This window comes from Melozone crissalis, unplaced genomic scaffold (genome assembly GCF_028551555.1).
Source record: "Melozone crissalis strain CALT ecotype California unplaced genomic scaffold, PUWL_Pcris_2 ptg000032l_1, whole genome shotgun sequence".
NCBI lineage: Eukaryota > Metazoa > Chordata > Aves > Passeriformes > Passerellidae > Melozone > Melozone crissalis.
Genome location: NW_026535810.1, coordinates 3,146,528 through 3,160,182, shown reverse-complemented (window position 1 = coordinate 3,160,182; position 13,655 = coordinate 3,146,528). Strand labels below are relative to the sequence as shown.

Sequence of the window (13,655 nt, the reverse complement as noted above, 5' to 3'; positions counted from 1 at the left end):
GTTTCTCTGCATCTTTGGATGAGGGTAGAATTTCTCTACATTTTCCAGAGATAAACTTTTTGTTTTTTTCTCCACTTTGCACTTCTTTTCCTTTCTCAGCTCAGCACTGTGGTGCAAATACTCAGCAGTGAATTTGTTACTGTCCAGACAGAGGTACTAGATTCCCATCAGACTCCAGGAGATCCTTTGGATCTGAAAGGTTTCTTAAAGGGAGGTACAGAGGGCATTGGGCTGCCTTCTCACAGACCCCTCTTGTCATGGGATCACATAATGGGGCTGAGTGGAAGAGATCATTAAAGTTTATGCAGTCCAACTCTTTTGCTATGACACAAACATCCTTCACTGCATCACATAAGGTTGGAGTAAACCTGTCCTTGAACCCCTCTCAAGATGGGACACCCCATCATTCTCTAGGCAACATTTCCTAGTGTCTTGTCCCACTCATCACAGTAAAATTTCTCCTTGTGTCTCTTCTGTATTTATCCTATTTCAGTTTAAAACTCTTGCTCTTTGTCCAATAACTACAGGCCTTGAGAAAACATCTCTCTCCAACTTTTTCATTCATCCCCTTTACATATCAAAAGGTGTCCCCAGAGCCTGCTCTTCTCCTGCCTGAAAAACTGAACTCCCTCCAGCCTTTCTCCATGGTAGGGGCAATGCATCCCTGTGATCATTTCTGCAGCCCTTGATTGGAGCTGCTCTAACAGGTCCGTGCCTATTTTGAATTAAGGACTCCTGACTGGATTCAGGGTTCCAGGTTGGGTTTAAGAAGAGCAGATAAAGTGGAGAATCTCCTCCTTTACCTGCTGGCCGTGTTTCTTTTTGTGCAGCCCTGGACCTGATGGAATTTCTGAGCTGCAAACACGCATAGCTGACTCATGTCCACTTTTCAATCTCCAGTGTCCCCATGTCCTTTATTAAAGGTCTCCTCTCAGTCCTTTCTTCTCCCAGACTGTTCTGATATTGTGGATTTCCAGAATGCAACTTTCCTGGGAGAGTTTCTGGGGACAGGGAGGCAGGGAGAGGCATCAGGTGTGGGCTGAGGGTCTCCAAGGGCTGTGCAGGAGCAGCTGAGGGAGGGGAATGGCTGAACTGCTGCAGGATGCAGGTGGGCACGGTGACACACATCCCCAGAGAGTCCAGATTTGAAGCTGTTGCTGTTGAGACGGTCACAACACACAGAAGAACACCATCCACTTCAGAAGGCTTCTCGCTGTTTTCTTTAACAGCATCCTGTCTTTTATACCTTCTCACAAAGTTTATACCCATTCATTGGCTACAATAAATCAATATAATGCTCATTGGTGCAGGGAGGTCTCCACCACTGTTTTCCACCCACATCCAACTCAAGGACCCCCTGATTATTTTTCTTCTCCTTGGTTTCCATATCAACAACCTTGGTAGGACTCCTTTCAGGGGCAGAGGTGACTCTTAGCAGCTTCTCTTCTTCAGCTAACTCTTTCTGGCCAACCAACCAGCTGTCAGCCCCTTCCACATGATGGTGGCTTTGTAGCAGCCAACCCTGTCCCATGGTTCAGTGTGGAAGATCAGAGAGCTACAGAGGCAGAGCTGAGCAGTGCCACCAACCTTTTGGCCCTGGTACACTGAAAACTGAGGGGGAGATAAACTCAAGGCAAGAACAGGAGTGAAGACATCATGTCTGGTCACTCTGACACCCTGATGCTGACCACTCTGATGAGGGAAGATTAACAAGGACTTTGCTGGTGAAAGAGGTAACAAGGACATTACTAGTGTGAGAATGATAATCAAGAAGATTTTGTTTCTAAAGGGACTGGGACAAAGGAGTCTGAGAGGAAGATTTGGTATAAATGTAGTGACCTGTAAATACTTGTGTAATAAACTGGCTTTGCTCTGCTGGCATCAGTTCATGTCTGTGAGTCCCCACACTTCAGTCTCTGAAAAGGATGAGGTGCTTTTGTCGTAACACCATCAAAACAGGTGGAGCTGCCAGGAGTGTTCCTGGGCACCAAGGAGTGTCATCAACATCCTGGGCTATCAGAGCACAACTGTGAACAGGATATTAATGGGAGCAAAGATCCCACTCTGCTCAGCACTCCCCAGATGGCATCAAGCATGCTGTGCTGCCTACTGCCCTGTAACTCAAAAAGATCTCCAGCAAGGGAAGTGAAATACATGAAGATTGACCAGGGTGGTGGGTGAGCTGGAACATTTACTTGTGGATGAGAAGCTGAGGGCACAAGCTTGCTGACAACATGAGAAAACTTGAAAGATTTGTTGGGAGAACTAAAAGTATTTTTGGAGTATTGGTGGTCATTGAACTGTGTGTGGAAATTCCTGCGCATAGAGAGAGGCAGAGTAATTTAAAAAGGTGACACTAAATATGAGTAATCAATGCTGTGTTAACATAATGAATGTGATGTTGACAACCATCACAACACCTCTTCCAACAACACCCTCCCAGAGCCACACTGCAACACCTCTCTCACTGGATATATTGGGTGAGCATGTGCAGGGGAAAGACACAGAGGCAAAGGCTGGGATGCAGCAGGGCTTTAATGAGTCAAAAGGTGAGAAAGAAGTCACTCTGAGTGGGAGATAGAGCAATGATGCTCTATCCCTGGGCTTGGACCATCCGGGCAGTCCCTGGGTTCCTTCCACAGGGAAGGAAGCTTCCAGCTTCCAGAAGCTTCAGCAGGGGAGGCCACAGATGCCACTGCCCAGGCCAGAGAGGCCAAAGCCCCCAGAGCTGATGGGCACTCCCTGAGAGCTGAGGATGCTGCCAACAGCAGCAGAGCTGGAGGATCCCACGGCGGTGTTCTGGGGGAAGGAGCTGAGGATGGGCCCGGGCAGGGTCACCACCACGGGCGAGGGCTGGATGAACACGGTGGAGTCCTGGCACTGCCTGACACAGGGCTCATTGCAGCTGCTGCCCAGCGGGGTGGGCCCACAGGGCTGGCAGGGCTGGCACCGGGTGTAGCAGGACATGGCTTGGGGCTGCACGTGTACCTGGGAGAGAGGGAAGAGAGGAGGAGACACAGGGCTGAGTGAGGGGACGCTGTTCATCCATCATCTGGAGAAAAGCCAGAAGCGCAAAATTGCACAATGATGTTTAGAGACACCCACCAGCCTCACTTCCGTCTCAGCCATAAGGAATCTCCCCAAGAATGACCAAGCCTGGGCCCTTCCACAGCTTAGGAGACATCTCAGACAAAACTCAGCCTCTCTATATGCCCAAATTCTGCCCCTTCCCTCTCCCATAACAAGCAGCTCTCCACACCGACATGGAACCACAGGGGGAGGGTAGGCTCCGAAAACTCAAAGGAAGAATAAAAGAAAGAGCTTCAGACTCACCTTGTTCTCAATGAGATGGAGGTGAGAGGAGTGAATGAGAGAGCAAGAAGAAGGTCCCCCTTTTATACAGCTCCTGCACTGCCCCATTCCCCCAGGCACTGCACAAGGACAGTAATTTTCCAACACATTCACCTCCAAAGCAAAATACCCGCCCTAACGCCACACGTTGTGGTTTGGTTTCCATCCAGGCTGCCATTTCACTTCCTCATTTCTGACACACTTGCTCTGTGCTGCAGCTCCTTCCACATGTGCCAGGCCAGGTCTGAGCACCCCCGAGATCAGAGGGGTCCCTGCAGGGACAGGAGGTGCCCCCAGGCCGGAGGGTCCCTGCAGACAGGGGATGTTGGCTCAGGGCAGTGCCTTGCCCCTGTTGGCAGCTGCCTCTGCAGGGACAGCCCTGCTGGCACATTTCCCTTCCCAGAGGAAAGCAAGGCACAATTCTTCCTGAGGGTTTCTGAGATTCACATTCTCTGAACCTCAGAGAAAGGGAAAACATGTTTCTTATCACTTGCTGTGCCTGTGTTTGTGCAAAAGTAAAATGCAATGTGGAGATTGTTTACCCACAGTGATGATGTTTTGTTTCCTTGGCCTGTCAGGGTGTGTGAGAGTGCGTGTGTGTGTGTGTGTGTTGGGACTGTCACTGACAGCCACGAGATTCTGTGCAGTGTGAGCAGAGTGAGTGCTTGGCAGATTCAGTTGAGATGAAATGTATATAGTATAGTATAATAAAGTAATTAATTAGCCTTCTGATATCAATGGAGTTAGATGCATCATTTTCTCTCCCCTTCGTTGGAGTTGCCTTTGCTTTACACCCAGTCAGGTATCTGGCAGGATGCAGGCACCTGTGAAGAGTAAAAGAAGTTAGAAAAGCTGGCAGCAGCTTAGGCATCCTGTGGGCAAGGATTAAGAAAGGTCCAGGAAAAACACAAGAAGCCAAGAGGAGGTCTGAGCATAAGGGATGTGCTCAAGAGGTACAAAACCAGGCCACATCAATGAATGCTGCACTTCCCTGCCCTGCAGACATGGAGGGAGCTGGGATGCATCCCAGAGGGCAAGAGAATGCCTTCAGTAGGCAAATTTCCAGGGAGAGACTCTCCCTGCCTGTGGCGAGTCATGCTCTAATTTTGGGTTGGCTGTGTGTCAGCCTTTTGGTGAAAGGCCAAGGAGTGTGTGTGATGTCTGCAAGGATGAGTCTCCCTCCAGCAAGGGCAGCTCCTACTATGCAAAGAGAAAACATCTCCAACACTGGACTGTAGCCAAGCCCAGAGCTCCCAACAGCCACACTCACACCTTGCCCTCAGCAGGACATTACTGTCTGCCAAAGAAGGTGGAAATCAGTGTTACCATTTTTCCCTGGTCCCATGATCCCTTCCTTCCAGAGACACCTCCAGCACATCTTCTGCCTGTGCTGATGCATCCCTGCATGGGAAATCCTTCAGTCTTTCATCTCAATACTTGAAAGGAATGCTTGGATGCCTAATGATCACGTCAGGAATGAGGCAAACAAATGGCAGTGTTGATGGAAATAAAAGCACAGCCTGTGGTGTTAGGGAAGATATTTTGCTTTGGAGGTGAGTCTGTAGGAAAATTACTACCCTTGTGCAGTGACTGAGGGCCTGGGGCAGTGCAGGGGCAATATAAGAGAGAGCTCATCCTCAGTCTCTCATCCACTCCTCTTGCCTCAGTCTGCTTGGATCAAGGTGAGTTGGGTCACCTTTCTCCTCTCCTTCCTCCTCCTCCTCCTGTTTTCCAGTGCATACCTGGCACTTGGTCCTTTGCTGCACCATGGGGCTGCTCTGTCAGAGGTGGAATGTGAGAGAGGGTCGCATGGAGGGAGGCTGGGGCTCTGCTGAAGTGAGTGATAGTCTGAGCAGGAACGTTCTGAGATTGGTTACTCTTGGCAGGGAACCTGTGGGCTAAACCTTATCACTCTACAAAGTGAAGGTTTTGTAGTCAGGTGGGGTTGGGCTCTTTCTCCAGGCAACACTGACAGAAACAGAGGACACAGTCTCAAGGTTCATCAAGGGAAATATAGGTTGGATATTAGGAAAAAGTTTTTACACAAAGGGTGATAAATACGGAATAGTCTGCCAGGGGAGGTGGTGGAGTCACCATCCCTGGATGTGTTTAACAAGGCCTGGATGTGGCGCTGGGTGCCAGGGTTTAGTTGAGGTGTTGGGGCTGGGTAGGATGATCTTGAAGGTCTCTTCCAGCCTTGTGATTCTGTGAAATGTGAGGAAGAACCTGTGGACATCCCTGCATCTCCAGCTTGGATGGAGCCATGATGTGGTGAGGCTGCCCTTCAAACACCTCTCATGCTCTGCTCCCCTCTTCCCTCTCTCCCAGGTGCACCTGCAGCCCCAAGCCATGTCCTGCTACACCCGGTGCCAGCCCTGCCAGCCCTGTGGGCCCACCCCGCTGGGCAGCAGCTGCAATGAGCCCTGTGTCAGGCAGTGCCAGGACTCCACCGTGTTCATCCAGCCCTCGCCCGTGGTGGTGACCCTGCCCGGGCCCATCCTCAGCTCCTTCCCCCAGAACACCGCCGTGGGATCCTCCAGCTCTGCTGCTGTTGGCAGCATCCTCAGCTCTCAGGGAGTGCCCATCAGCTCTGGGGGCTTTGGCCTCTCTGGCCTGGGCAGTGGCATCTGTGGCATCAGGAGCCTCCCCTGCTAAAGGTGCTGGTGATGATTCCAGGGCGTGAACCTAAGGACTCAGCAGGATGGCTCTTCACTGGGGATGGAGCATTGCCTTGGTGCTTCCTGAGGGGCTGAGCAAGCCCTGCAGCCCTTGCAGAGGGACAGGGCCAGCCTGGACTCTTGGCAAGCACAGCCCAGCCCTGCCTCTGTCCCCTGCCACTCTCTCCTTTCCCTCCTATGTCCCTGTTCCCTTGTGCTCCCCGGGGCTGTGAGTCCCACTCAGCCATCCTGGGGAACACCTGCTGGCCCTGCTCCCTCTCTGCATCAGGCAGGTGACACCTTCTGGGGCACAGATTCCCTTCTGTCCCTCGTGCTCTCTGCACTGGGACCTCCAGATGGACCAACCTTGTTTCTGTGTTTTGTCTCATTAAATTTCTACTGCATCCCAGCCCGTGTGTCTGCGTCATTCTTTCCTCTGCAGGTTCTTTCTCAACATGCCCAGGGGAAAATATGTTTTTAAGAGCTGTTTTTTTGAGGGTTTGCTTGGGATGAATATGCAGTGATGGATAATTGTGACGGTGTTCACAGGGGTTTTTGGATGAGGGAAGAGACGAGGATCTGACTCCATGTTTCAGAAGGCTTGATTTATTATTTCATTATCTATTTTATATTAAAACTATACTAAAAGAATAGAAGAAAGGATTTCATCAGAACGCTAGCTAAGAACAGAGAAAGAAAGAATGATAACAAAGGTTTGTGGCTCGGACTCTCTGTCTGAGCCAGCTGATTGTGATTGGCCATTAATTAGAAACAACCACATGAGACCAATCCCAGACACCTGTTTACATTCCACAGCAGCAGATAACCATTGTTTACATTTTGTTCCTGAGGCCTCCCAGCTTCTCAGGAGGAAAAATCCTAAGGAAAGGATTTTTCAGAAAATATCATGGCTACAGATAATAGCATTGTGTAGGTTTTACACAAGATGGAGTTCAATTTCACCAAATTAACCCTTCTATGGATTCTTTGCAGTTGGAGCTAGAATGGTGCTGATAACAGAGAATATTTTGGGTTTTTCTGGGCAGTGCTTGCCCAGCATCAACCCTGTCTCTCCATCCTCCTCTACAAAAGGTCATGAAGGTGGATGTGGTCAAGAGCATGAGAGAGGACATAGCCAGGCTGGCTGACCCACGCTGACCAAGGGGATTTTTGATACCACGAGAAATCATAGTCAGCAAAAAACGCTGAGAGAAAGGAGGAGGGGGCTGGCAGGGGAGCATTTATTAACAGATTGTTTGTCAAGAAAGAAACTAAGTGTACTTTGGCCCTACTTCCCAGGAGAGGCTGGACATTGACAGTTGATGGAACATGATAATAAAACTATTTTTTTCCTGTGTTTTTGCAGTGTTGCCTTGCTTTTCTTCATTAAATTACCTTTATCACCACACATAGTATAAATATTTTATCTTCTCCCACCATACTCTTTGAGGAGAGGGAGTGATTGAACATTTTGATGGGCACCTGGGGGCCAGGAAAGATGAAACTGTGCAGGGGATGAGCAAGTAGACCTCTCCATTCTCATCCATGAGTGATGCAGGTTGTTTTGTTGTGCGGGCTCACAAAGTCCTTTTTCATCTTAGTCTGAGGTGTTGAAAAATATTAATTAACTATACTGACTTAATGTGGTGTTTGAGGTATCTGGTGTCAGGGTGGTGCAAGAAGAGACAATTTTTTGGTGTGGCAACAGTGAAATTTATCCTGAGGTGGCTGGTGACAGCTTTTAACACAGCTCTGGAGCTTCACCAACACTATCAGAGGACAGGGATCCAAAACACTTCTGAGAATGTCACCATGCATCTGAACTGCATTTAAGAACACAGTAGTTGGGGCAGACACCCAAATCACACATGAAAACACCAAACAACACCTATGGCAATTGTCCCAGTAGTGGAAAAAAATCGTGGACAAGGAGGTGAATGGACCATGTCACTGGTGAATTGAGTGAAGGGGAGAAAAGAGGGAAAAAAACATGAGTTATACAAATGCAATTAGCCACCATCTTGCACCATGCTCTCTGCTTTGGAGAGAATGCCTACAGGTTTTTGCTGAGCATGTTCTATGGCATGGCACAGCCCTTTCATCAATTCAGCCGAACCAGTGGGAGGATTTTCCCGCTTGATTCTTCTTCCCTGGCACACTGGCAATCCTCAACCTGTAACCTGTCACGATTTTATGTTATTCAGAGTATTATTCCATAAACTGTCAGTTTCAGTCCTTCAGTGGTGTTTGCAGTCTCTGGCAGCAGGGAACATACTGGAATTCAGTGGAAAACCCATTTAGGGGCTGAAAAGTGGGAAGACCTGCTGAGGAGTCTCCCTGAGGCTGATGGTGCTTCCCTGACTGCCCTCTGATCCAGCAGGATGGCTCAGTGCAGGGCCCCCCTAATTGGACACTGACAGGATTGTTGTCGGAATTCAAGACATCTCTCTGGCTCTTCTGGATTGCCCAAACCCCTGCCAGGGGGCCCAGAGACCTTGGCACAGAGCCCAAGACACCTGTGACTTTGATTATGACCCATGGAAAAAACTACCAACCTTATATGAGGATCTGCAAGCCACTAAAGTCTAAGTAGAATAATAATTAGTTTGTCACGGGGTGAAAAACAGATTTTTTGGGATTTTTGAAATGGGGGTTCAGGAGGCAAGATGGAGGAATCTGGGCTCATCCAGTCCTTCTCCTTCTTCTTCTTGGCCTCCATCTTCTGTGATGCTGTGATGTTGGCACTTTTGGATTGGTTTAGAGTAGAAGCTTGCTGTCTAACACAGGTGATAGGTATTGGGAAGTTATGGTAAATATTGTACATGTAGTTTTTAGTATAAAAATATAACACCAGTGGGCCTCTGTCTGACCTGCTGAATGGACCTCGGCAGGCCAGAGAAAGAATTTTATAGATAAGAAACAATAAACAAACTTGAGAATGAGAACTGAAGAGTTCTGACTCCTTCTTCGACCACCAGGCTGGGAAAAGAGACTTTCTAACACATCTTGGGGTCACTTTGACCAGCAGAAGTCCCAAGAGGTGGCTGACACAATGGTCTCAGTTTTTCTGGGGCACTGACAGACAAATTAAACATTAAGGGTTGAGAAAATCTCCCCTTTTCCCATGACAGCATCTCTGATGGAGCTCTAGCCAATGAACTCTGTTGAATCATTCCATCCAGCCCTAGATAGGTAAAAAAGTTTGAAAAACAGAGGATCACCCTCAGAGCTATCCTGTGATAATGGTCCTCGTACAAGCATATCCAATAACCCCCCATGTCATTTTGTTACCTGTAGTAACGACAGCATGATGTGAGGGCATTTTGTGAGGGCAGGGGAAATGATGACAAAAAGGCAATGGCTCAAATGCAATAGAACTTTATTGAGTCAAAGGATGAAAACTACGTAAATATGAGTTAAAGGAGCACCAGAGGCAGACAGGAGTCTGCACCAAATAACTGTGGTGGAGATCTCAGAAGATGTCCATCTGCCTGATCCAGAGAGGGAGCAGGGCCAGCAGGTTCTCCCCTGGATGGATGTATGGGACTCACAGCCCTGAGAGCACAAGGGAGCAAGGAGAGGGAGACAAAAGAGGGGAAGAGGACAGAGGCAGGGATGGGCTGTGCTTGCCAAGAGTCCTTCTGCAAGGGCTGCTGGGCTTCCTCAGCCTCTCAGGAAGCAACAAGCTGGTGTTCCATCCCCAGTGAAGAACCGTCCTGCTGAGTCCTTAGGTTCACACCCTGGAATCATCACCAGCACCTTCAGCAGGGGAAGCACCTCCTGCCACAGATGCCACTGCCCAGGCCAGAGAGGCCAAAGCCCCCAGAGCTGATGGGCACTCCCTGAGAGCTGAGGATGTTGCCAACAGCAGCAGAGCTGGAGGATCCCACGGCGGTGTTCTGGGGGAAGGAGCTGAGGATGGGCCCAGGCAGGGTCACCACCACGGGCGAGGGCTGGATGAACACGGTGGAGTCCTGGCACTGCCTGACACAGGGCTCATTGCAGCTGCTGCCCAGCGGGGTGGGCCCACAGGGCTGGCAGGGCTGGCACCGGGGGTAGCAGGACATGGCTTGGGGCTGCACGTGCTCCTGAGAGAGAGAAATGAGAAGCAGAACAGAAACTGTGGATGAAGAGCAGTCTTGCACTCAACTAAGAGTGAGATAAGTCGGAGAAAAAAGACAAGTTGGGAGAAAAGAGATGGGAACTTTGCAGTGAGATCCACAGGTATCCCATTACTTTCAGCCCAAAAGATCCCCCTGGACAGCAACCAAGCCTAAAGAGGTTCCTTCCTTGCCCATTGCCATGAGACACTTTAACAAATTTCAGCCTCTGGTGATGACAGAACTTCCTCCCCTTCCCTCTCCTATTATAGCAGTTCCAAGACCCCACATAGGACCCCACATAGACTGTTAACCAAGTTTCTGATGATGACAGAACTTCCTCCCCTTCCCTCTCCCATGACAGCAGTTCCAAGACCCCATGTAGGAGTGGAGCAGGTTTGAGCTGAGGTGCATTGGAGGAATAGGAAGAGAAAGAGGAGCAAAAGCTTCAGACTCACCTTGTATTGAAGGAGATGGAGGTGAGAGGAGCGGATGAGAGAGTGAAGAGAAGGAGCTGCTTTTATACTGCTCTTGCACTGCCCCAGGCCCACAGACATTGCATGACAGCAGTAATTTTCCTGCAGACTCACCTCAAAAACAAAATGTTCTACCTGGTGGCGCAGGTTGTGTTCTGGTTTCTGTCAACCTGTGCTGCCATTTAATTTCCTCATTTTCCACATTCCTGCTCTGCTTTCATGTGCTGAGATGAGGCACCCAAGGATATCCTTGGTGATGCGTGTCAGTGAAGGCAGAAGATGTGTTTGAAGTGTGGTGGGGTCCCATGAACACAGGGGGTGTTGGCTTGGAGTGAATTGCAATTTTATACAGCTCCCCTTGCAGCAAGAATTTTCAGGTCTCTTCCTATTATTGAGCTTTTTTCTGGGGAGAATGTTTGCCAGTTTGTCTGAGTATGCAGGACTAGGGACAATCAAAGCCTGGCTGGGTATGTACCAGAGCAGAATACAGAGAATACAGAATATAGAATACAGCAGAACCAGAACAGGCAAAATACATGATGGGCACAAGAAATTCTTCCAGGTAGCTGAGAAGTCCAAAGGCTGACCGGAGCAGCTTCACTGAGGACGAGGGTTACAGGAAAAGTGGAGGTACTCAAGGAATCCTTGGCCTTGGTTTTCACTAGCAGGAATTGCTGTCAAGAGATTGGGCCACTTGGAAAGTCACCAGCAGGAAAGGTTTACCTGCACAAGTCCTACTGGGGGAAGAAAAATCTCCTTTCCACTACAGGCTGGAGATGATTTGCTGCCAAAGAGCTTCACAGCAGAGAGCAGAGGTTCTGGAGGGCACCATGGGACAGCCCTGGGCCCTTGTGGAAATGGCATCTGACAGTATCCTGGGATGCCCATTTCAGATGATGGAAGGTGATCTCAGAAGTGTGGAGATAGAGGAGACACTGCCTCTCTCAATCTTCACCTACAAGAACTCCCAGGCTGCTGCATCCCCTAAAAGAGTTCTGAGAAGGTGGGGGAGCCTTCTCTGCAGTGAATGGGTGTCAAAAAAAAAAAGACTGTCTGACAAGAGTCAACCAGTGAAAGCCTGCTAATGCATTCTGGATCATGGTTTCTATAAAGTGAATTACCGACTGTCTGGAGAACTGGGCCACAGGGGCCCTCTAGCACTCAAGAAGAACAAACAGCAAGATCTGCACTTGGAGATTAAAAACTCCTTCCAGCAGTATGGGCTGGAGACTGAACTATGCTACAGTCCTAGAGCCTCAGCTCTCTTTTCTCTTGTGAGAGATGCCTTGGGGAGAGGCTTGGAGGGTGCAGTGGGTGCACAAACCTCATCCTGCTGGCCAAAGAGACCTTGCTGTGTTGAGGAGCTCTCCTGAATGCTCTGTGGAGGGATAGGAGGGGTTGCAGAAAAAAATCTCCCCACTGGTTGGGACTCATCGGTGGTCCTGTGTTTAGGAATGTGCCCGCTGTTGATGGAGTGACAAAACTATCCTTTCTACCCTTTAAAAGGAAAGAAGCCGAGAAGTTTCTCTCCTCAGTTGGGTAAAAAGACATTGTATAGTCCTTGGGGACATCACCTCAAACTTATGGATGGCCAAAAAGTCCCACCTAAGGAATTCACTAGAAAAAGAAGAGAACAAAGAAACCAGTGGCTTTTGTGAGGTGTTTCACCAGCAGCAAGAACCTCTTGCACCTGGATTGGTTTTTCTCTGTAAGGAGTTTGTTATTCTGCCTTTTATTAAACCTTTTTGTTTCCAACACTGCAACAGCAGCCATGCTGCTGATTTTATCCTTCCAAAGGTGGCTGAGCTATCCTGGGTGAGTAATAGCCCTCCAAGAGCTTCTGAGACCTGGCTTGAGGAGGCAACTATTACTCCTATGCATTGAGTATTCTCTTGGCATCTGTGCTTCAGCACTCCTTGTTTACCATGCCCAAAAAGACTTGCTTGGAGAGCAACCCAGCAGCCCCTGGGGAAGCAGGAACTTGTCCAGCTCCCTAATAAATGAGAGCTGTCAGTGACAGCCCTGCAGTGCCACACACCTCAGAACACTGAGGAAGGGGATGCACTCAGAAAAGCCCTGGGTACCAAACCTGCTCTCAAACCACATCAAGGAGTGATGCACTTCCCTGCCCTGCAGACATGGAGGCAGCTGGGATGCATCCCAGAGGGCAAGGGAATGCCTTCAGTAGGCAAATTTCCAGGGGGAGACTCTTCCTACCAGTGGCAACTCATGCCCTAATTTTGGGCTGGCTGTGTGTCAGCCTTTTGGTGCAAGGCCAAGCCAGGAGAGTGTGATGTCTGCAGACCCATACCCCTTGCAGGGACACAATTGCCCTCCAGCAAGGGCAGATCCATCCATAACCCAGGAAAAGTGGTGCAAGAACTGGGCTGTACCCGAGTACACAGCTTCAGGCAGCCACCACAGCCATTGCTGACAGCATGAGCTTCTTGCCAACACTCCCACAGCTTCAGGGGCTCACAGGGCAGTCAACATGTTTTGCAAAAGTCTCTCATGCTGGTCAGGGTTTAAGGCATGCAGCCAAAGCTCATGGCACTGCGAGGAGAGTGGGACAAACAAGGTGCTGTGCCAAGCCTCAACACACCCCTCATGTAGTGAGGGGAGACCACACCAGAATTGTGATCATGGTCCTTAGGAAGGATGACATTTTCTTTCTTCATGTTGATGGACATATGAGACTCCCAGAGACTGCCATGAGAGGAGATGACTCTTCCAAGTAAATCTGTAAAGGATTGAGGGAGAAGGAGAAGTCATTTCATTAGGCACAGGAGCCTTTGTGTACCCAAGACAGACCCCTGCATTGGCAGGGGAAGAGCCAAACCTTTCTGCAGTGGGGTTTGAAAAGAACATCATCAGATTTCCCAGTTCCATGTCCAACATCTGCACAGACCCCTCCTGCACCTGAGGGTACATCTTCTGGTGACAGGGGCATGATCCATTTGGAAAATCATTGGATCTGTCATCCTGGAACATGAAAGGAGCCTGCATAGCATAATGGGTGCGTCAGAAACGAGGAAATGCACTGGCAATGGTGATGGAAAACAAAGCACAAC

At 49.3% G+C, this 13,655-nt stretch overlaps 3 protein-coding genes across 3 annotated transcripts; 1 reads left to right on the top strand and 2 right to left on the bottom strand.

Moving 5' to 3' along the window:
• Positions 1-2,670: 2,670 nt before the first annotated feature.
• On the bottom strand, positions 2,671-5,702 carry LOC128940152 (feather keratin 1-like). Its single transcript, XM_054281459.1, has 3 exons — positions 5,678-5,702; positions 3,334-3,371; positions 2,671-2,988 (listed from the first exon to the last, which is right to left on the bottom strand). The coding sequence occupies exons 1-3, from the start codon at positions 5,700-5,702 to the stop codon at positions 2,671-2,673; spliced, it is 381 nt and encodes a 126-aa protein (XP_054137434.1).
• On the top strand, positions 4,983-6,006 carry LOC128940154 (feather keratin 1-like). The gene is made up of 2 exons (XM_054281461.1): positions 4,983-5,037; positions 5,699-6,006. The coding sequence occupies exon 2, from the start codon at positions 5,701-5,703 to the stop codon at positions 6,004-6,006; it is 306 nt and encodes a 101-aa protein (XP_054137436.1). The 5' UTR covers positions 4,983-5,037; positions 5,699-5,700.
• A 3,763-nt stretch (positions 6,007-9,769) lies between these two features.
• LOC128940063 (feather keratin 1-like) lies at positions 9,770-13,534 on the bottom strand. The gene is made up of 4 exons (XM_054281369.1): positions 13,514-13,534; positions 11,909-11,962; positions 10,567-10,719; positions 9,770-10,096 (listed from the first exon to the last, which is right to left on the bottom strand). Exons 1-4 carry the CDS (start codon positions 13,532-13,534, stop codon positions 9,770-9,772), a joined length of 555 nt encoding a protein of 184 aa, XP_054137344.1.
• Positions 13,535-13,655: the final 121 nt, after the last annotated feature.